The following is a 21,480-nucleotide window of genomic DNA, read 5'->3' on the forward strand; positions in this document are numbered from 1 at the left end:
GTAAATATTATATGCATACATGTACACATTGTTTTTCTTGAAAGTGAGGATATTAATATTAAAGAAAATAATAGTGATTTCAGTTTTGAAGTAATCCCTGGCATCAAACTCACTTCTCCTTCCTATTAAAAGGTCTACTTTTAAGAGTAATTACTATGAATAAATAAATACTTCATTCCTTTATAATCTGTAAGGTCTCTTGAGCTATAGGAATCTGTGATTCTTTGATTTTGTGATGAAATGGATACTTCATCATCTCTTCGGATAATGTGTGTTTAAACTTCAGTGGCAGCAGTTAGGTGCTCCTGGGCCTTGTTTTTATTTTTTATTTATTTATTTTTATTTTAGTGTTGTTGACTTCTGCCTTCTTGGTATAGGGAGATCTTTCTAATCAGCATGAAGTTTGCCCTAAAAACAATCTCTTATCATTCTTAAGACCAGTTTAGGATAATTCAGTTGCTTAAGATAATTTGTTTTAGTTAACATATTATTAAAATTTGTTTGAATAACTGTTGCCATCTACTGTAAACTAAAATGATTTGGGTGGAAGACTTTAGTTTTCCTAACATTCAGTAAGCGTTTTCCGAGGACTTGAATTAGTTGAGGTATTTAATAAATGTGGAATGGATTAATAAGCTATTTATTTGGCTTAGAAAACATGGCTGCCCTTAGAGAGCTCATGGTCCAATGGAAGGAGACAGTGATAGAAGCAGGTAGAGTGCAGTGTTCCCATACAGTGGCCACTCTGTTACCAGCTTGAGCTTCCAGATGGAACCGTACTGCCTGTCTTTGGACGTTAATGCTATCTTGAGCTACCTGTGTACTAGATTCCTCATTTGTAGGATGAGAACAGTAGTAAAGTGTATTTCTTACAGGGAGGTCCATTAAGTTTTGTTGAGGATAAGGTAGAAACTAGGAAAGGGGTAGAATGCGGGATTGTTTTGTGCCTCTGAAAGAGCTATAGCACTGCGGCATTTGGAAACCAGGAAGCAACGTAAGGGGAAGTAGAGTGGAATTACCACATCTTGGTAGGCAGAAAGTGGGCCCCCAAGATGCCCAGGTCCTGTGGCTAGATGACCTTATTTGTGGATGTGGTTCAATTGGGTTCTAGAGGTGGGCAGATTATTTAGACTGACCCATTGTCATGAAGAGTCCTCAAGGAATGAGGAAGGGAGGAGAAAGTCAGAAGGGGTCAGAAGCAGAGGTTAGGGTGATGTGACTGCTGCAGGTGGCCTTGGGCTGAAGAAGAAGGTCGACATTCAGTGGGTGGAAAAGTCAAGGAACTGGTTTTCCTCTAGAATTCCCAAGGAATGTAGCCCTGGTAACACCTGGATTTTAGATCTGTAAGGTCTTTTTTTAAACATCCTACTGCACAACTGTAAGATGATAAATTCATGGTTGTCAGGCAGCTAAGTTTGTAGTGTTCTTTGGCAACGATAGGAAACTTACATAGATAAAAACATAAATAATGCCAGATACATATTTCACGTATCACCAGTTCTGTCTCTGCATGTGGATAATTAAAATTATACAACATTTTCTTCTTACTTAGGCTAGTTTTATTGCAATGTTTATAAAAAGATTTTTGTGATACGAATTCTTTAAAACCGCATGTAGCTATAGTTTGCTTTGCATGGTAGTTACTTTAATACTATCTTAGTTTTCCTGCTAGAGGTTAAGTTAGATAAGGCCAGGCTCTCATTCTGAGTTATCTTGGTTTTTCTCATGGCATCAAATAGTTGTCTTTATAAAAGTAATACCTGCTCATAGTGACAGAACATTATTAGAGGTAGAATGGGATAACCTGATTGTGATTTTGAATGGTGGACCGAGTTGTATAATTCTAGTGTGTGTGTATCTGTTTCTTTAAAATGTTAGTAACACAGTACTTACCTTCTGTTATGGTGAGAAGATTTGTAAACTAACATATAAATATTGGCTGTCTTTTGGTTGTTTACATTTAGTTAATTTATCATTTTCATGAAGAAAGAGTAAACTGGGCTGGCATTGTGGCCTAGCAGGTAAAACCGGTGCCTGTGACACCAGCATCCCATATGGGCTGGCTACTCCATTTCCCATCCCGCTCCCTGTTAATGGGAAAAGCAGTGGAAGATGGCCCAAGTACTTGGGTTTCTGCCACACTTGTGGGAGACCCGGAAGAAGCTCCTGGCTCCTGGCTTTGGATTGGCCCAGTGCTGGCCATTGCGACCATCTGGAGAGTGAACCAGCAGATGGAAGATATCTCTGTCTTTGTCTCTCCTTCTTTCTCTGTATTCCTGGCTTTTAAATAAAGAAAAAAATCTTTGGGGAAAAAAAAGTATATGAAATCTTGTGCTTAATAATTAGAATGATAATAATAAATTTTTATAATCTTAAAGGGATAAGAAAATATGAGGATATTTCAAAGAGTTAATGGAAAATGGACTTAAAAGATAAGTTTATTGTGGTGGGAAAAGTTTTATTTTTGTTTTTTAAAGATTTACTTATTTATCTGAAGGTCAGAGTTACAGAAAGGGAGAGGTAAAGGCAGAGAAAGAGAGAGATCTATCCCCTGGTTCACTCCTGAAATGGTTACAACATCCAGGGCTGCATGAGGCCAGAGCCAGGAGTTTCGTCTGGGTCTCGCACTTGGCTGGCAGGGGTCCAAGTGCTTGATCCATCTTCCACTGCTTTCCCAGGAGCATTGGCAGGGAGCTGGATTGGAAGTGAGGCATCTGAGACGAACTGGCATCCGTATGGGATGCCAGTGCTCCAGATGGTGGCCCTGGAAATCTTACATATGAAGGGTATTCAGACAGTTCATAGATGGATTTAAAAATTTCCTTGCACCAAAATAAACTTACTTTTTTTTTTTTTTAATTTTTTGACAGGCAGAGTGGACAGTGAGAGAGAGATACAGAGAGAAAGGTCTTCCTTTGCCGTTGGTTCACCCTCCAATGATAAACTTACTTTTTAACTCATTTTTCCATGAACTTTTTGAAGTGCCTTCATATATATTTTAAAGAAACAAAAATAATAGGATATAAATCATGTTATTTTGTATAATAGTAAAACATATCTTTAAAATGTGTGCCACAGTACTGTCTAATATCTTTGAAGCCTTATTTTAAAATATCAGGATTATAAAGTGGAGAATTGTTGGTTTATTTCTTTGGCATCAGGTCACACTAATTATTAGTTTATATAGGATTCTCTACGTAAGGTCAGATGGTTAGGCTAGAATTGTTATTTTTCTCTACTGGTGCCACCAGAAATGTAACTGCAGATTAGTAGTTGGCCATGTCGGTATAACCCAATCCCCTAATCCTTCTAGTAGCAGTCACTATATTAGCTGTGGCACACTTAAATCGGGTGCTTAAAGAAAATTTAATTAAGGGCTGTTTGTAATGTATGTACAGTATTATGGAAAACCAAAGAAGCATAATGTGACACCCTGGAGCTTATAGGCTGACGTAGCAGGAAGTCTTTGCCATTTGTGCTGGGGTTTAAAGGGAGGGATGAGGTGCAGGGAGTTAGCAGACACTGCAGGAGAGAGCCACTCACACAGCAGAGCCCTCCAGGGGAGGAATGTCCCACCCCGCCCGCCCCCGGTTCTCCTGCTGCTCAGCTGGGGAGGGGGTTTGGCTGATCTACTGGAAAGGTCAACCTCTGAGGTTACAGAGTTGGGTAAGGAAAGAAAGTGTAGGTCTAGGACACAAATGAAGATACTTCCGCTCATAACTTCACTCCTTGTCACTCTGAAGTGTGATGCTTTTGTTGTAACACCTTTCTTCCTATTGCTGATCTCACTGCTTGGTTTTCTGGGTGTCCCATGTAATGAGTTGTTGTTGTTGTTTTTGAACTTGCTCTTTCTTGTGGATTAAAGAAAACGTTTAGGTTACAGGTATTTGATGACCGCTGTATAATTGGTGGGAACCAGAGAGCAGCGTTTGAGAGCTGAGTTTGAAATCTGAAGACACTGTGCTCTTCAGTAAGCTCCATTGCTTTCCTGGCCGACAGAGCTGAGATTAGAAAGGGGTAGTAGACGCCAGGAGACAGCAGCAGAGGTTAAGGTTTAAAATGAACTCTTCTATTTAAGACAGATACTTTTCACCCCAAAATTTATTGAGTCTTTCAAGTGTTTTTGCTCACTTAAACATGTTTATCATGTATATTGCATTTTAATTGAATTATGCATATTTAATATAAATGATTTTGATCTTTTTCAGAGGTTGTTGTTGCTGAAAGTGTGGTTGTTATAAAGAAATTATTGCAAATGCGACCTGCACAACACAGTGAGATTATCAAACATATGGCCAAGCTCTTGGACAGCATCACTGTGAGTATCAGTTCAGAGGTGTTTGCTGAATTCTGCTGAATTTTACTCAATAGATTTTGTTAAATGGTCGTCTGGAGATGTGAGTAGGAGACCTGAAATGACTAGCTTCAAGTAATGGTTCTAAGATTTCATATTGTCACAGCAGAAACTTACACATCAGAAAGGGCAGCAGGAAAGAATGAACCTGCGGAGTGGGCGAGACCTGGGGTGGTGCTGTGCACCTCATGGGTTTTATGTGCAAGTTGTGGGGGTCGTGTGCGTGAGCTTGTGCCGTCTGAGCACGTTTGTATGTCGTGTGTGAATCTGTAAATGAATATACAAACATCTGTTCCCCCAGTGCTGTCCTTTGAGAGTGCCTAGAAATAATAGTACACAGTTCCAGTGAGCACACTTTGTGCCCGTGTCTTGTTCTTTGAGTACCATTTCATATATGAAATATACTCTGGAAGTATACAATTCCGTGACTTTGGGACGCTCATAAAGTTGTGCAGTTGTCACCACTAAGCTTGTAGAACATTTTCATCTGTTAAAAAAAAAATCCCATTCCTGAAACACCTTAGTGTCTACTGGCCACCACTAATCTGCTTCCTGCCTCTCTGGATTTGCCTGTTCTGCTCATTTTGTGCAAAGGAAGTCATATGATTTGTGACCTTTTGTTTCTGGCTTCTTTCACTTAGCATGTTTTCAAGGTTCATGCATTTTGTAAAACATAGCACTTTATTCCTGTTTGTGATGGGTCTTTGTTTTAACATTCTCCACTTAGAGGACCAGGACTTTAGAGAAATGGCTGATTATAGAACTGGGACAAAGAAAGAACCAGGTGAATTTAGACCATCTTGCTGAGTCAATACAGAAGCAAGAGAGGTGTTCAGAAGATGATAGAGGTGTGGCCGGCACTGTGGCGTAGCCGGCAAAGCCATCCTCCCATATGTGGGCTGGTTTGAGTCCTGGCTGCTCCATTTCCGATCCAGCTCCCTGCTAATGCATCTGGGAAAGCAGCAGAAAATGACTCAAGTACGTGGGCCCCTGCATCCATGTGGGAGAACAAGAAAGAGTTCCGGACTCTTGGCTTTAGACCAGCCCCACTCTGGCTGTTGTGGCCACTTAGGGAGTGAACCAGCAGATGAACGAGATCTCTCTCACTCTCTCTCTAACTGCCTTTCAAATAAATACATAAATCTTTGAAGAAAAGAATGTCATCTCTCAATCATCACAATGATAGTTGATTCAGAATTATTAACAAATAGAGCCGGCGCCGTGGCTCACTAGGCTAATCCTCCACCTTGCGGCGTCGGCACACCAGGTTCTAGTCCCGGTCAGGGCACCGATCCTGTCCCGGTTGCCCCTCTTCCAGGCCAGCTCTCTGCTGTGGCCAGGGAGTGCAGTGGAGGATGGCCCAAGTGTTTGGGCCCTGCACCCCATGGGAGACCAGGAGAAGCACCTGGCTCCTGCCATCGGATCAGCGTGGTGTGCCGGCTGCAGCACACTGGCCGCGGCGGCCATTGGAGGGTGAACCAACGACAAAGGAAGACCTTTCTCTCTGTCTGTCTCTCTCTCTCTCACTGTCCACTCTGCCTGTCAAAAAAAAAAAAAAATTATTAACAAATAGAAAAGTTAGTGGGAGGGAATTTGAGAAGTAATAGGATAGTTGTACAGTCTCAAAGTATTTCCTTGTAAGATCCTTCTTTATTTATCTATTTGAAAGCCACAGCGGCCATTTAGGGGTGAACCAATGGAAAACGAAAACCTTTCTCTCTCTCTCTCTCTCTCTCTCTCTCTCTCTCTCTCATTGTCTAACTCTGCCTGTCAAAAAAAGAAAACAAGACCTGAGTGTACACCTGGAGAGAGTTGAGCGAGCAGGATATAAGTGGATATAAGTTGCTGCAAAGGCAGCAAAGTGTTAACTTCTGGGGGTCTGAGTGAAGAAGGTGCGAAAATTGTTTTTATTCTTTTTGCAACTTTTATGTAAATCTGAAATTATGAAAAAAAGTAATAATTCTACCTCTGCCTTTTACCAGCTGTGTCCTTTCATTAAAATTTCTGCACTTGACTTTCCCTCTGTCAGCTGGTGATCATAAAAGACATACATTACAGGGGTGTTAGAAGCGTTGCATTAATTAATATGCGTAATGCTGTCACCACATGGCCTGGACACAGTAGCACTGTGTGTGTGTTGTACCCTGCCTCATGCTGTTCTTCCCTTTGAGACTGTAAAGTTCTTGAAAGAACCTTGTGAATGGCACTTCGTTTCTTTAACTCAGGCTCACCGCTCAACCTGTCCCTCCCCAGCGTGTTGCCAGTTCTGCTTTCTCCCAGGTGTTACTGTCTCCTTTTGTGGAATGCAGTGGGTAATTCAGCACCCGTATCTCTGCTGATCTGTGATCACTGAGCTGCGGGGCCACTTCATCCCTGAGAAACTTTCTCTTCTCATGGGTTCTGACCGTACACTGTCCTGGTTTTCTGCACTGTCGTCAGCCATTCTTTTTTTCTTTTGTTTACCTTCTGTGACGCCAGTCTCTTGAGTGCTGGCTGAAGCTTGGACAGCTGTGTTCTGTAAGGAATGGGGTTGTGGTTTAGGGCAGTGTGTTGTTTCCTTATTGGAGGACGGCGTAATCCGTGCTTTGCCGCGATCATGCTTATGGAGTCAGAGGTAAAGCAGCACACAGTTTAGAGCCCACCCGTCAGACACATTGTAAAGATCTGTGGTGGCAAAATTTTGTTTTTCTTGAGAGCATTACTAAAGCTCGTGGTAACACTTATCCATTTATCTTAAACTTAAGAATAAGACTCACAGGAGTTGCCTTGCATCCAAACTTGCACCATTTCTCTCACCAGAGTGTTGCTTTGTGTTCATATTCTACTATTCAAGGCCAAGACTTAGCATAATGCCTGTGTTTGTGTTAGCTTTCTGACACTGTAACTGGTGCTACCTTTATGAGTAAGAGAGGTTTATTTAGCTCAGTTTTGTTTGAAGGTCCAAGGGCATGGCACCTGCATCAGCTCCATGTGGTGAAGACTGCATGACAAATGGCCAGCGTGGGTGAAGTGGCCCGGGAGGCAGCATCACGTCTCTGTCAGGGGGAATGGGAGGGGGGACCTGTTCCTTCTATCACTGCCTTCACAGAACCAATGAAGTTGCAGAGCTGCATCCACTGGCACACTGCTAGTGACCTGGGCCTCCCCAAGGCCCCTGGGGACCAGTCCTGCACTCACAACGGAGCCTTGGGGAGCACGTTTCCAAACCACACCAAAAATGTCGTGCAAGAATAGGAGTTAAGAGATTGGATTTGAAAACCAGATGCCGCATGTTTGGTCTTAGTCTCTGTCTTCCACTGCCTTTGTGACAATAAGTGACTACTTGGCCTCTTCCTCTGTGGCAGTTTCCTCATCTGTAAAATGGGCAGCATGGTGCTGACTTAGAGCTCTGTCACGAGGATTAAATGAGTCACTGCCTATGCAGCCCTTAGAACAGTGCTCAGTGTACGCAAGGTTGTGTTCAATGTTTCTGAAGACCAACTTTAAAATTTTACCGGCTTTTTTGTAGTCCTTTATATATTTTATTGCTTCAACATAATTCTGTAGTGTATATACAGGGAGACTATAGAATGAATAAAGCTAATGTACAGAGAAATAAACCTGGAAACTCAGGGGCAAGTGGTGTGGCACGCAGCAGGGTGAGCTGCTACTTGTGCTGCTGACATCCGTATTGCAGAGTCAGCTCCTGTCCCCGCTGCTCCCCTTCCAGTCCAGCTCCCTGCTTATGCACCAGAAGGCAGTGGAAGATGTCCCGAGCCCTTAGACCCCTGCCACTCACTCGGGAGACGCTGATGGAGTTCCAGGCACCTAGGTTCAGCCTGGGCCAGCCCTATCCATTGCAGCCATTTAGGGAGTGAAACAATGAAAAGAAATCTCTCTGCTGCCCTTTCATATTCTGCCTTTCAAATAAATTAATAAGTAAATCTAAAAAAAAAAAAGACCAAAGAACCACAAAACATTTGACAGCCAAGTACATATCTAAAGGAAGAATGTAAGGAGAAATTGTTCAAACATAATTATGGTGGATGACTTGAATATACTATTCTCATATTAGGCATTGCTTGTGGACAGACATAAGTAAGGACATTGTTTTAAAGTAGAGATCAAAAATGAAACAACTTGGTGTTGTCTTTAAAATACTTGAAAATAACCATGAAACAAAACATAGATACCTAAGAGGGACCAAAGTTGTTTTTGCAAAATAAATTTTTTTTTAAAGATCCATTTATTACTTATTTGGAAGGCTGAATTACAGAGAAGCAGAGAGAGAGAGAGACAGAGAGACAGCAAGCTTCCATCGCTGGTTCACTTCCCAAGTAGCCCCAACCACTGGAGCTGGGCCGATCTGAAGCCAGGAGCCAGGAGCTTCTTCCTGGTCTCCCACACAGGTGTAGGGCTCCAAGGGCTTGCACCATCTTTTACTGTTTGTCAGGGCGTAGCAGAGAACTGGATCGGAAGTGGAGCATTTGGATCTCAAACCATTTCTCATATGGGATGCTGGCACTGCTGTCAGCAGCTTTACCCACTATGCCACAGCCCTGGCCCTTAGCATTTTTTTTTTTAAAGTAGAAACTTATGAATACATGTTAGATGCGGTCCTTTGGAAAGATAATAGAATCAAAAACCTTTACTGATTATCATAAGGCAAAGAGGACCCAGAGGTGCACAAATTTGGAATATGGTGAAAGCAGAGGTAAAATAAGTACAAGAAAACTACTTTCGATTTTGTAACCTGCTTGAACTTTAAGAGAACACAAAGGAGCTGTTGTTGTGGCATATGGGTTAAGTTACCACCTGAGGTGCCAGCATCCCATATGGGTGTTGGTTCAAGTCCAGGCTTCTCCAGTTCCCATCCAGCTCCATGCTAACATGCCTGGGAAAGCAGCAAATGGTGCAAGTCCTTGGGCCCCTGCACCCACATGGGAAACCCAGATGGACTCCTGGCTCCTGGGTTCAGCCTGGCCCAGCCCTGGCCATTACAACCACTTGAGGAGTGAACCAGTGAGTAGAATATCTATCTCGAGTGAACCAGTGAGTAGAATATCTATCTCTGTCTCTCTCGCTGTAACTCTGCCTTTCAGATGAATAAAATAATTTTTTTTAATAAGAACATGAGGCTGGTACTCAGTTATTACCACGCATTTACATATCTGCGGAAGATGAATGGTGTGTATTGGGACAAGGAAGCAAAAACCAAGACTGTTTTGCCGAACGGTAAAAGTGCTCAGGGATGGGAAGTACAGGTGATCCAGAGGAACGGGGTGAGGAGTGTCCCAGATGCAGATTCAATTCCCAGAACCAGAATTCTCCCTGGCAGAAGAGCGGTTCTGGGAGCACAGGGCTTTGGTAAGCTGCTCTGCACTCGGTACCTCCTCAATGCAGGGCAGTGACCTGACGTGAGAGCTGCAACACAGCAGCCTCACCAGTGGGGCCTCGCCTTCCGGACTCCCGCTGCTTCACCCTCAGACCCAGGAGTGGTGTCCTAAACCGCTGACTTCAGGGAGAGCCCATCTGCCCATTGCCAAAGGACAGGAGGTCAGTATTGAATGTGTTTCACTTCAGTGCCTCAGCCAGCTTTCCAGGGAAGAATCCGGGACCCCTCTGCCTCTAGGAGGAGCAAGAACAGAAGTGATGGGCAGACGTCTCTATGCTCACCCCAATACCAGCCATAAAATGGAAGGTGAAGGGGAGTGGGAAAATGTCACCAAGCCCCCCATTGCCGTGTACAGGAATAGGCTAGGTCTGGCTCCTGGGGACATGGCAGGAGGCAGTGAGCGCTCTTTCCCGGTGTGGCAGACGAACAGGGGACAAGAGAATAATCCTTCATTTGATTAACGAATAAATGAGGCCCATTGAGGTGAAGTTTAGTTTCTGTCTTGATGTCCATGACCAGTCTGGGCCCACAGCAGTCGTCTTGGCTTGCTGGCTACATTCTTCCTAGTTTACCATACTGGTGTCTCTGTACCCTGGGGTCCAGTGTGAGTTCCGGATACACTTGGCACAGTAACTCGGACCACCGCTGACAGTCCTGGAGGTGTTGTTCCTTGGTCACACTGTATTCTCAGGCACAGGGGCTAGCATGTGGTAAGGGCTTGGTCGACGCTATGACATAACTTTTTCTAAGAAAACAATTTAGTGATTGATAGAGCTGAACATAGGAAACTAAATTCATTGTGCTTTTCATTTCCTCAAGTAGATTTTTATCTGCAGTGGAGTTCCCTTACGTGTTCTGATTGTTAGTATTTTATCTGTTGGAGTGTCCTTTGTGTTAGATACTGCTTCTGGTGTAACGTAGTTCTAGACGGAAATGGATACTACCTGAGTACTGCTTTAACTTGATTTCACATACTGTTGACGGGCAGGTGGGGATTTGATGTTGTAAAAGAACACTGGAAGGCGTAATTCTGTAAAGACAGCCGAAGAATGCTGCCGTAGGTGTGAGGTGCTCCTCGCCCAGATACCTCACTGGGCACCTGGCAGCCTGACAGAGCTCACAGTAAGTTTTCATGCATATGGAGTCTACATACAGAATATTTGATCTGATTAGCTGTTGGTATGCAGTTTGTTTAAATGTCCACTGATTTTGCCTTTGAGAAATTGAAATAAAATTGATGTTTTTCCAGGATTTACTTTAGACTCTCAGACTCTGCAGTGGGCTGGTTTCGAAACACAATAGCTTGTAAATTGAATTGCTTACAAAGTGATCTGTAAAATCTTTTCTCTGTGTCTTTCTGTAACTGGTGTGGTGGGGCTAGGAATCATTATTTGTTTCCTCAGGCAGGTTAATGGGTTAAAATGGCAGTGGAAACTGCCTTCTAGTAAAAAGGTTTGAAAAGTGCACTTAACCACTTGCTCAGAGCATTTAGAATAAAGCATTAGGCAAAGTCATTTGCAATCCAGTTTGTCTTTGAGAATATTGAAAAGAAGAGGTTGATAATGAAAGTATTCTATCATATGTATGACTGTAGATGTGCGTGTGCACCTGTGCATGTGCGGTGTTAGTGTGATTTTGGTTCCACGGTCCTGTTTATTCTATGATTGAAAAGTCCGTGTAGAACAAAAAGTGACTAATTTTCTTACTTGCAGTTTTTCAGCTGCTTTAAGTCTTTGAAAGTAGTGGCTATGAATTCTACCGTCAGTGATGTACAGATGAAAGTCCTTTGAACTTATTCGTGAGAGGGAGGGGGAGAGGAAGAGAATTTAAAAAAGCAAAAAGATTCTGATTCCAGCCAAAAATTGGGCTGTCAGTTTCCTAAGGTTTTAGATGAAATGCATTAACAAAATTGTGGTATAAATATGTTTATACTGATACAGTTTCTTGTTGTGGAGAAGTTTCCTAAGTTTTAAAAACGCCTACTTGGAGTGTGTCTATGAGGGGTTGGGGCGGCGTGCGGCACAGTGGCTAAGCCGCGGTTTGGAACGCCAGCACCTCGTCCTGGAGTGCCTGGGTTCAGGTCGCAGCTTGCTGCTAAAGTGCATGGTGGCTCAGGGACTTGGGGCCGTGCCACCGTGGGGGAGACCCAGATGGAGTTCTGAGTCTTGGCTTCAGCCTGGTCCAGCCCTAACTGTTACAACACTGGGGGACTAAATCAGAGATCTCACTGCCTTTTGTCTGCTTCTCTGTTTCCCCCTCTTTTCGTCTTTATGCCTTTCTAATAAATAATAAATAATTTTTTAAACATTACAAAAGGGTTTACTTGGGAAGCTTTTTAACTCATCTCCAGAAAACTGTGGATGTTATCGCCTCTGTCACCAGCACCACCACCTTGAGCTTCTAATTGTATACAGTGAGATTCCTTGATTTTTAAATTTCAAAAAAGTTGTATTTTCAGTGTTGAATGCATTATGAATCTTGAGAATATCTAAATGTTGTTAATCATTCTATTCATGAATATAAATAATCTCTTAAAATCTTAATTTTTTCTGGGATTGCCTTTTAAATTACAAAAGAAAATTATAAGTGTATTCCTAGAAGAGTATTATTACTTAAAATGGGGCAATTGTGATGAAATGGAATTCCAGTTTCTAAACTAGCACTATATAATAGAATATGTAAGCAAAGTAAATCTAGCATAGCTGAATTCTGGAGTTGCCCATATTTTCTTACTTAGAGGTACCTTTAAGTATGACAGCAGTTTGGGCTGCTCTGTGTTGGAAAATTTAATGTGCCACTCAACTACTGTTCTTTAGCTCAGTTTAAAATAACAGATTTGGAGTAAGGTTTTTTTTTTTAAATATATAGATTTTATTTATTTGAAAGGTGGATTTATAGACAGTGAGAGGCAGAGACAGATCTTCCATCTGCTGGTTCACTCCCCAAATGGCTGCAACAGCCAGAGCTGAGCCAATCTGGAGCCAGGAGCCAGGAGCTTCTTCTGGGTCTCCCACTTGGGTGCAGAGGCCCAAGGACTTGGCCCGTCTTCTGCTGCTCTCCCAGGCCACAGCAGAGAGCCGAATAGGAAGAGGAGCAGCTGGGACTAGAACTGGCACCCATATGGGATGCCGGCGCTGCAGGCAGAGGACTAACCTGCACCACCGAGTTGGCCCTGGAGTAAGGTTTTACTGCATTGTAACCTTGGGACATCAGGAATAGCCAGTGTATAGTAATGGCATCCGGTTTATCACAGTGCATGACTGGATTCATAAGAGCACTTACACCTTTTTTATTACATAAATACACCGATTTCTTCTTTTATACTAAATTCCTTATTGATACTGACTTTAAAGTGATGCTGTAACAGTGCTTGGAAATACATACTTTCTTATTCCAAAGTCTTTTTGGTAACCCCATTCTGATTCTGATAAGAGACCCAACCTAGAGATGTCTTAGTATTTTTATATTATTTTGTGAAATGAGTGTTTTGGAAGAATGTGTAGTGGTAAAATGATAGAAGTTTAGCTATAGACAGATCCTTATTCTCACTCTCTTCTTCAACAGTTATGCTATGCAAAGCTGTGAAACTGTATAGAAGGCATTAGGACTTTGAGAAATTCCAAAAGGACTTTATAAAAGTGTTACCTTTTCTTATGATGCTACCTCTTAATCATAGCTATCAGCTTTTTCATTTATTACACAAAGGAAATTTTCTATGCCAGGTGAAAATGTTCACAGAAACTAATTTACATCCCCTCTCAAATTCCTTTTGGAATAGGGGAGGGTGCAAAGAGGAAACAGTAACAAAACTCACTCGCTCGTTCTGAAATGCTGGTCTTAATGGTGCTGATGGAAGGTTTCCAATTTGTAGCAAAGAAAACAAATTATGTTGAAATGTACTTTATCTTAAAAGTATAATGCTAAAGTGCAGTGTTGGACAAATGTGTCCCTATTTCTTTTGTTGTCCAAATAATAGACCGGCATTCATGATTTTATAAGCAGAACTTGATGATCTTGTCAGTTTGATACATTTCTAGGACTGTTGACACAAATACACGGAGGACAACAGCAGTGTGGATTTGGAACCATATTCTTTAGTGGATGCATTGTTCCTTTGTCTGCAGTATCTGTGTTCTCAAGATGTGGTTTGCAGACCACCTGTTTCGTGCGTCGTCTGTGCTGCTGCTGAACTAGATTCCCGGGCCCCACCACAGAACTGCTTGTCTTGGAGCTGATAACAGAAGCTCACCTTTGCAGCTAGAATGTAGGCGGTTGTATGGGCATTGAGGTGTGAGGCACAGGTCGCCAGTCGTCTCAGCTTTGGGGATCGTAATGGTCTTATTGCAGCGACGCACTCCCATTGTAGCACAAAATCAGCAGCAGACACACAGTACAGAAGTGGTTGGGCAGACTGTGGAGTTTGGCAGCCTCTGATGAAACCTGATTCTAGACCTGAATCTTTTCTTTGACATTTCTGTTAGTCAGATTTTCGTTATTACAACACAGTACCTGAAGCCAGCTGCATAGGAAAGAGGGATTTTATTTAGCTCACAGTGTAGTAGGTGAGGATCCGAATGGCATGATGCACGCTTTGACAAATGCCCCATGTGACTGGTGGAGAGCAGTGTGCGAATCACGTGGTGAACCAGGAAGTATGAATGGAAGGTGGGCGGAGCCAGACTCAGGCTATTCTAATAGCCCTCACCTGAGAACTATCTTCTGGGCCCATATCTTCATTGACCCCTGACTAATCCTCCTACCAGTGTGGCCACCTTGGGAGAAAAGCCTGTAGCACGTGGGCCTTGAGATCCAAGCAGTAGCAGCATTCTCTTTGAGACTGATTGCAGTGAGATTTTCCGTTTATTTTTGTTAACTGAATGAATTTATAAATATATAGGGTATTCCTGCATATTCATTAAATGGATTTGTATTTTAAGTTTTTAGAGTTTTTGAAACCTTTCCTACGTGAATACTAAGGAGAACATGAGTATCTTAGTTCTAATTCTGTTGTTTGCTTCTAATCTAGGTCCCTGTGGCTAGAGCGAGTATTCTCTGGCTGATTGGCGAGAACTGTGAGCGAGTTCCCACAATCGCCCCCGATGTTCTGAGGAAGATGGCTAAACACTTCACCAGTGAGGACGACCTGGTGAAGCTGCAGATTTTAAATCTGGGCGCAAAACTGTACCTAACCAACTCAAAGCAGGTGAGAGGCTAATCGTTTGCCAGCCTGTCTGTCCGTGCTTTTCCTTAGGTCAGGCAGCCGAGGTCTGCTCGTGCCTTAGTCTGTCCACTCAGCAATTACCAGGCGCATGTTTGTTTGTAGTTCTGTGTTAGCTGGTAGTTGTGCACACAGATGACATTCTCTTCTAGTACCGGAAAGATGGATAAAAGAATAAAATAGTATGAGGTAAGTGTTTAACATTTGTAGAAGTATTGAAGTATTGAAATAAAATTTAACTCTAGAGGAAATATTGAAAGTCTAAAATGGAAGAAGGAGTGCGATGTCAAGGTTTCATAAAAGGACGTGCCTCCACTAAGAACATGCAGGGTACACTCACCCTGCGGGTGCAGAGCCAGGACAGCAGTATCAGTTGTAAACGACTTGGAGATTTTAGGAAACGTTAGAAGAGTCCAGAAAAGTGGGTTCTGTGATCTGAATGTGCGCCTTGTCCCCTAAGACTCACAGATGCAAACCCAGTGACCACGTAGAGTGATGAGCAAGTAGGGCCTTGGAGAGGTGATTGGGTCACCAGGGTGGAACACGAGAGGGGAGCCCAGTCCCCTTAAGAAAGTGGCAGAGTGGCGTGGTCCTTGCAGTCTGGAAGACACCGCGAGAAGGGCCTGTCTGTGAATGACAGAGCCGGCCCTCAGTAGACACCGTGGGGTGTGCAGACGTAGATGGCTGTGGCTGCAGGCTTCCCTGCCTGTGGTACTTTGTCATCACAGCCCAGATGCACCGAGACGATAGGCAGGTTGAGGACTTGGAGTCGCTGGACGCTCTGCCAGGAGGTGTGGACCTTGTCCCGCGGGTGGGAAGGAAGTCGCTCACAGCTTTTCCAGTAGTAGTGTAAGAGTATTCCTCTTCTTTGTCCCCTGATCTTGGAGCAGCTGCTGCTAACTGTTTGCTTCTGTGTATGACAGGGACCCTCCCATCCTTCTCCCTGTACCTGTACTACTGTTCTCCATGGCTGGAGAACTTACCTGTTCATCAACGATGCAAAGTGATTCTTGATAATTTGCATGTAGGCCTCTTCGTACACCTTACGCTGCATGCCTTGTCTCTGTTCCTCCCCCTCTTCTCATCCTCTCCCCTCTTAGACATGTCTGCCTGTCTGCCTGCCTGCCTGCCTGCCTGCCCTCTAACTCTGCCCAGCGCCTGCGTTCATTTCCTGTAGTCCTGAGTGAATCCTCAAATTCATTTTCGTATTCTTTGGCATTGTCTCATCCCTGGTTGTGATATGAGGGATACTATTACAGCTTTGCTGATTGGTACACAAGATTTATGTCAGATAATTACAAATATTGGAGCACAGTTCCGTGATTTAGATTTTATCTTCACATTTTAAATGATCTGATCATTTCTAAGTGTCTTGTAGATTTCCTCATGCAGTGAGAATCTTTTTAAAGCCCGAGTAAAGGAAAGGAGGCCTCTGTCTGTGGTTAAGTTTCACGTTTGTTGATAAAACAGGGAATGTTACCTGAAACTCCCCAACTTCTGTCTGGTATCATGACAGTCAATTTAAGATTTAAAATATAAGGATTTTCTGTCTGGGATGGCTGCTCTACATATTTATGACTTACGGATTATTACAAAAGGAAATAATTGGAACAAAACTAAGTAAAGGTCTGGTCTTTGACCCTAGTGGAATATACTATTCTATTTAGAAATTATAAAGTATATTCCATTTTTTTTTTAATCCAGTGAATTTAAAGGCAGCATAGTTGCTCTCAGATTGTTTTTCTTGAATTCAGACCTACAAATCAATATCAAGACGTCATACAGGGGTGGACATTAGGTACAGTGGGTGAAGCCACCACCTGCAAACCTTGCAGCCCGTATCATTGCACCAGTTCGAGTCCCAGTGTTCTGTTTATGATCCAGCACCCTCCTAATGAACCTGGGAAATCAGCAGAAGATGACCCAAATACTTGGGACCCTGCCACCCACATTTTGAGATACAAATGGAGCTCCAGGCTCCTGGCTTTGTCCTGGCTCAGCCCTGATCGTTGTGGCCAGTTGGGGAGTGAACCAGTGGATAAAATAGCTCTTTCTGTCTCTGATTCTCTCTCTCCCTTTCAAATAAATAAGAGAAATCTTTAAGAGAAGATGCTACTTGGACACCTGCATTTCATAACAGAGCGCCTGATTTCAGGCCCTGGCTCTGCTTCCGATGGCCGCTCCCTGCCAGTGCACGCGCTGGGGAGCAGCTGAACAACTGCACACACACGGGAGACCCCGCTTGGGCTCCCAGTTCTGGCTGAGCTCTGACCAGCGCTGGAATTTAAGGACACTTGGGGAATGAACCAGAAAAATGGGAGATATGTATCTGTCTGCTATCGTTCTCTCTTTCTGGCTTTGAAATGCATACATGAACAAGATTTTTTATGGTTAAAATAGTTTTATTTTTATTTAACCACAGTGAAAAAGAAGACCAGGAAATTGGTTGATTTTCAAGGAAAAAAATCCACAGAACTCAACACTGAGATAACTCAGCTGTCGGAATTTGTAGGCAAGCATTTTGAAATAATTATTAAAAATATGGTTAATGATATAAATGAAAACATACCCACAATGAATGAAAAGATAAGAAAGTATAGCAATAAAAACTTCAAATGAAAATCAAGTGGAAGCTTTAGAACTAAGTAATTACAGTATCTGGAAAATCAATATCTTGATTATTTTGATTATTATATATTTAATATTTAATTTTTTTTATTTTTTGGTCTACAGTTATAAAGTTGCTTTGTATAATTTTTCTTATAGCTTTTAAACTGTTACATTATGTTTAAGCTACTTCAGTGAACTTATTTCTTAAGTTCAAGTTTTTTTAACTCTGAACTCTTTCAGATGGAAGCCTGCATGTGGAAAGCAGTTTTTGATGGTGTGCAGTATCCGCCACAGAGCTGTCTGATGCCTGTAGCAGGGACACAGGGCAGAGCGTAGGCTCCGAACTTTGTCTGACTCCAAACCCTGTTGTGGTGCTCAGCAGTTACATGATTTTGGAAAAATTAAATAACTTGTCCAGAACTAGCTTCCTCATCTCTACCTGGGGGTTTTGGTATTAGAATCAGTTTTGCTATGATGCAACTTACTTGTTCCTAAAGATCATCATGCTGTATTAAACCATACAGCAAAACCATGGGGATTATTGGAAAATGGAGCTAGTCACAACACCGAAAACTGCAGTGTGACTTTTTTTTTTTTTTTTTTTTTTTTAAAGAAGCCTGTGTTGTGGACTCAAAAGGCTTCCTTAGCCTTGACAGCTCGGGTCAAGAGCCTCGGGTGATTACTGATGTCATAAAAAAGAGTGTTAGTTGTTAAACCAACAACAGGAGTCACTGTGCACTTGTTCCCCATGTAGGACCTCTGTCTTTAATGAGTTGTACTATGAGAATTAACTATAAAACTTGTTCTCAAACAGTACTTTATACTGTGTGTGTGTGTGTGTGTGTACAGATTGTTGAAATCTTTACTTAGTATAGAGTTGGTCTTCTGTATATAAAGTTAATTAAAAATGAATCTTAATGAAGCATGGGATAGGAGAGGGAGTAGGAGGGGGGATGGGAGTGGGGATGGGAGGGTGGTTATGGGGGGAAGAACCACTGTATTCCTAAAGCTATACCTATGAAATTTGTATTTACTAAATAAAAGCTTTCTTAAAAATAAATAAAAAGAAGGCGGATAAAAGCAGGAACAAAACAAGGTAAATGGTTAAGGACATAAATGCTACCGTGTGTGCTGCTCTTGGTCTTCAAGACCTGAGATCTTGTATGGATGGGAGGTGTTGGGAAGGCTGTACCGGCACCCGCAAGTTAAACAGTAGAAGAGTCCAACTCTGAGATCCGGTGGGGAGTTGCACCCCCTGTGAAGGTGCGTGGCCCCCCACACCCCTGTTAACGCTGAGGGAGGGGTCTGAGGGGGGTGCGTGTGGTATGTGCAGCTGGGTGCATTTTTTCTGCCTTCATTTAGTGTTTTTGGCAGAAGAAATCACACACAAAATTCATGCTATGCCCAAATCATCCCCTAATACATCAGCTGAGTTGGAACAAATGCATATTTCAAAACAGGCATTCGAGCAGAACTGACTGTACGTACCTCCCAAGGTGACTGTGAGGGCAGATGAGACAGTGCATGTACAAAGCTTGGATTTCCTGGCATCACATAATTCACATCAGTTACCCTGCTTATTTTGTAACTTGGTTTACACTGTTAACCAACTGCTAGATTTTTCCTAGGGGATATGATTATTTTCAGTAAAGAACTAGTTCCTGAAACATTCTGTTGTCCTTGGGAAAAACACTCATTTGGGTTTATCCTGCTGAGAAAAGGATGATAAAATTCTGCTTGCGAATTTGGGGTCGGGGCAGGAGGATTGCATTAAAAGAAATATCCAGGGTAGAAAACTCTGTTGGAATACTCTCACAGGGGAATAATTCCACTGTTATGTAGGCAACAGAGTTGAAAGACTGAAGCTTACTTCTTAATTTTGTCTTTAGATCAAGTGTGCGGATTTAACGTGACTTAGTTGAAATCATCTACTCAAGTTGGAAACACAAAGCTAAGATTTAATTAAGCTGATTAATGGCAATTAAAACCTTCTCGAATAAAGGATGCATTGAGGTTAAAGTTTCTCTAATGGTGTGTCATCATTTAAGTGCAGGGTTTTTTTCTTGGATTGTGTTTCATTGTTAGATCTGAAACATTGCAGACTGCAGCTTCAGTGCATGTATGTGTATCTACCCTTAGTAATAAGTTTATGTTAACCGTATGCCGTATTGATTCATGTTGGTTTTTTTTTTTTTTTTTTTTTTTGACAGGCAGAGTGGATAGTGAGAGAGAGAGAGACAGAGAGAAAGGTCTTCCTTTTGCCGTTGGTTCACCCTCCAATGGCCGCCGCGGTAGGCGCGCTGCGACCTGCGCATCGCGCTGATCCAATGGCAGGAGCCAGGTGCTTCTCCTGGTCTCCCATGCGGGTGCAGGGCCCAAGCACTTGGGCCATCCTCCACTGCACTCCCTGGCCACGCAGAGAGCTGGCCTGGAAGAGGGGCAACTGGGACAGGATCGGTGCCCCGACTGGGACTAGAACCTGGTGTGCCGGTGCCGCAAGGCGGAGGATTAGCCTAGTGAGCCGCGGCGCCGGCCTGATTCATGTTTAAAAGAGACTGTTGGGAGGTAGAACTGCTGTGCAGCATGGCCGGGTGTCAGGTTGAGCTGACGGAGGAGCGACCTGGCCTAGAGTAAAGCAGCAGACTGTTGGGGAGGTAGAACTGCTGTGCAGCATGGCAGGGTGTCAGGTTGAGCTGACGGAGGAGCGACCTGGCCTAGAGTAAAGCAGCAGACTCAGGGAAGGGCTTCAGCCTGGGGAACCAGGGGCCGCTTCGTTACGGCCAAGGGCAGAGGCCCCGACGTGCGATTATTCCCCGTTTTTATTGTCAACAGTGATATAATTGATTAGTCATAAACAATGTGTGGTTCTACAAAAACAGGGTCTTGTAACGAAGTTTAAACACAGAAAAACTAGGAATAGTAAGTTTTGGTGTTTATAAGAAATCAGAAGTTACACACGATTACTTAAAAACTAGGAACTACAGTAACAGTCACAGTTCCGGAAATCCCAAGGAAACCCTTTATCGCCCCCCAAACACTGGCCAGGGTGGAAGGCTTCCGTTGCTGCTTCTCCGAGCCCACCGCATTGCTCACGGCCTCTGCTTGTCACACCACCTGCAGCCCAGCCCAGCACGCTCTCAGTGTTCAGGCCCTGCCGTGGTCTCTGATACAGAAACAGAACTTCCCTCTCCTGCCTGCCACCTCCTTTCTCCCCCTTTGGACCATCTGTGTTGTTGGCGTGTTTCCTCCAGTCACACACTTCTGTATTTTATTTTGAGTTTTGAGTTTTCGTGTGCGTAGGTGTCCTGCTTGGTGTACTTCTGCAGCTTATGTTTTTACTTAATGCTTTTGAAACGGTGATGTGGTTGTTACAGTTCCTTTATCTTAGTTGTGTTCTGTGAGGCAGTGAAGTTTCTGTTTTTCTGCTATTGAAAAAGAAAGTTGCTTCATTGAGTACTGATTGATTCTTATTACTTATACATTTTATCAATCCTACTGACGTTTTGGAGTTCCCTCTTGAAATTAGAGGTAAATCTCTTTGGCCTGTGATTCAAGTCTTTGGAGAATCTGTTCACTGCCCCCAACATAATTTAGCAGAGGATGCTCAGGCCTTGTGCAGTAACATCTCTACCCCATGTTTGGGTACATTTTCTTGGTATTGAAAAACTCAAGTAAATATAACATAGAAAGGAAGTCCTTACAAAACTTTACAGGCTGACAGAAAATACTGTTAAATTGAGACATTGAATAAAGTCACTTAACAAGTCCTGTGAGGTCCTGGACTGTAGGGCCTGGTTAGAGGAGCACTGGTGTTGCTTAGTTCTGCCTCTGCTGTAGGTTACGAATCCTGGGAATCCTATGATGCCGCCTGCATTTCCCAGCACATTTGTAAGTATCCTTCCTTTTTTTTTTTTTTTTTTAAGA

General features: G+C 42.9%; 1 protein-coding gene across 2 annotated transcripts in view; it reads left to right on the forward strand.

Annotated features, from left to right (window-relative positions):
- The window catches only part of AP3B1 (adaptor related protein complex 3 subunit beta 1), a 288,775-nt gene that overhangs the window by 142,627 nt on the left and 124,668 nt on the right, over positions 1-21,480 (forward strand). For both annotated transcript variants that reach the window (XM_062212530.1, XM_062212531.1), the window contains exons 14-15: positions 4,209-4,318; positions 14,755-14,931. In XM_062212530.1, coding sequence (XP_062068514.1) covers positions 4,209-4,318; positions 14,755-14,931 — 287 coding nt within the window. The remainder of the gene's footprint in view (positions 1-4,208; positions 4,319-14,754; positions 14,932-21,480) is intronic.

This window comes from Lepus europaeus, chromosome 15 (genome assembly GCF_033115175.1).
Source record: "Lepus europaeus isolate LE1 chromosome 15, mLepTim1.pri, whole genome shotgun sequence".
Lineage (NCBI taxonomy): Eukaryota > Metazoa > Chordata > Mammalia > Lagomorpha > Leporidae > Lepus > Lepus europaeus.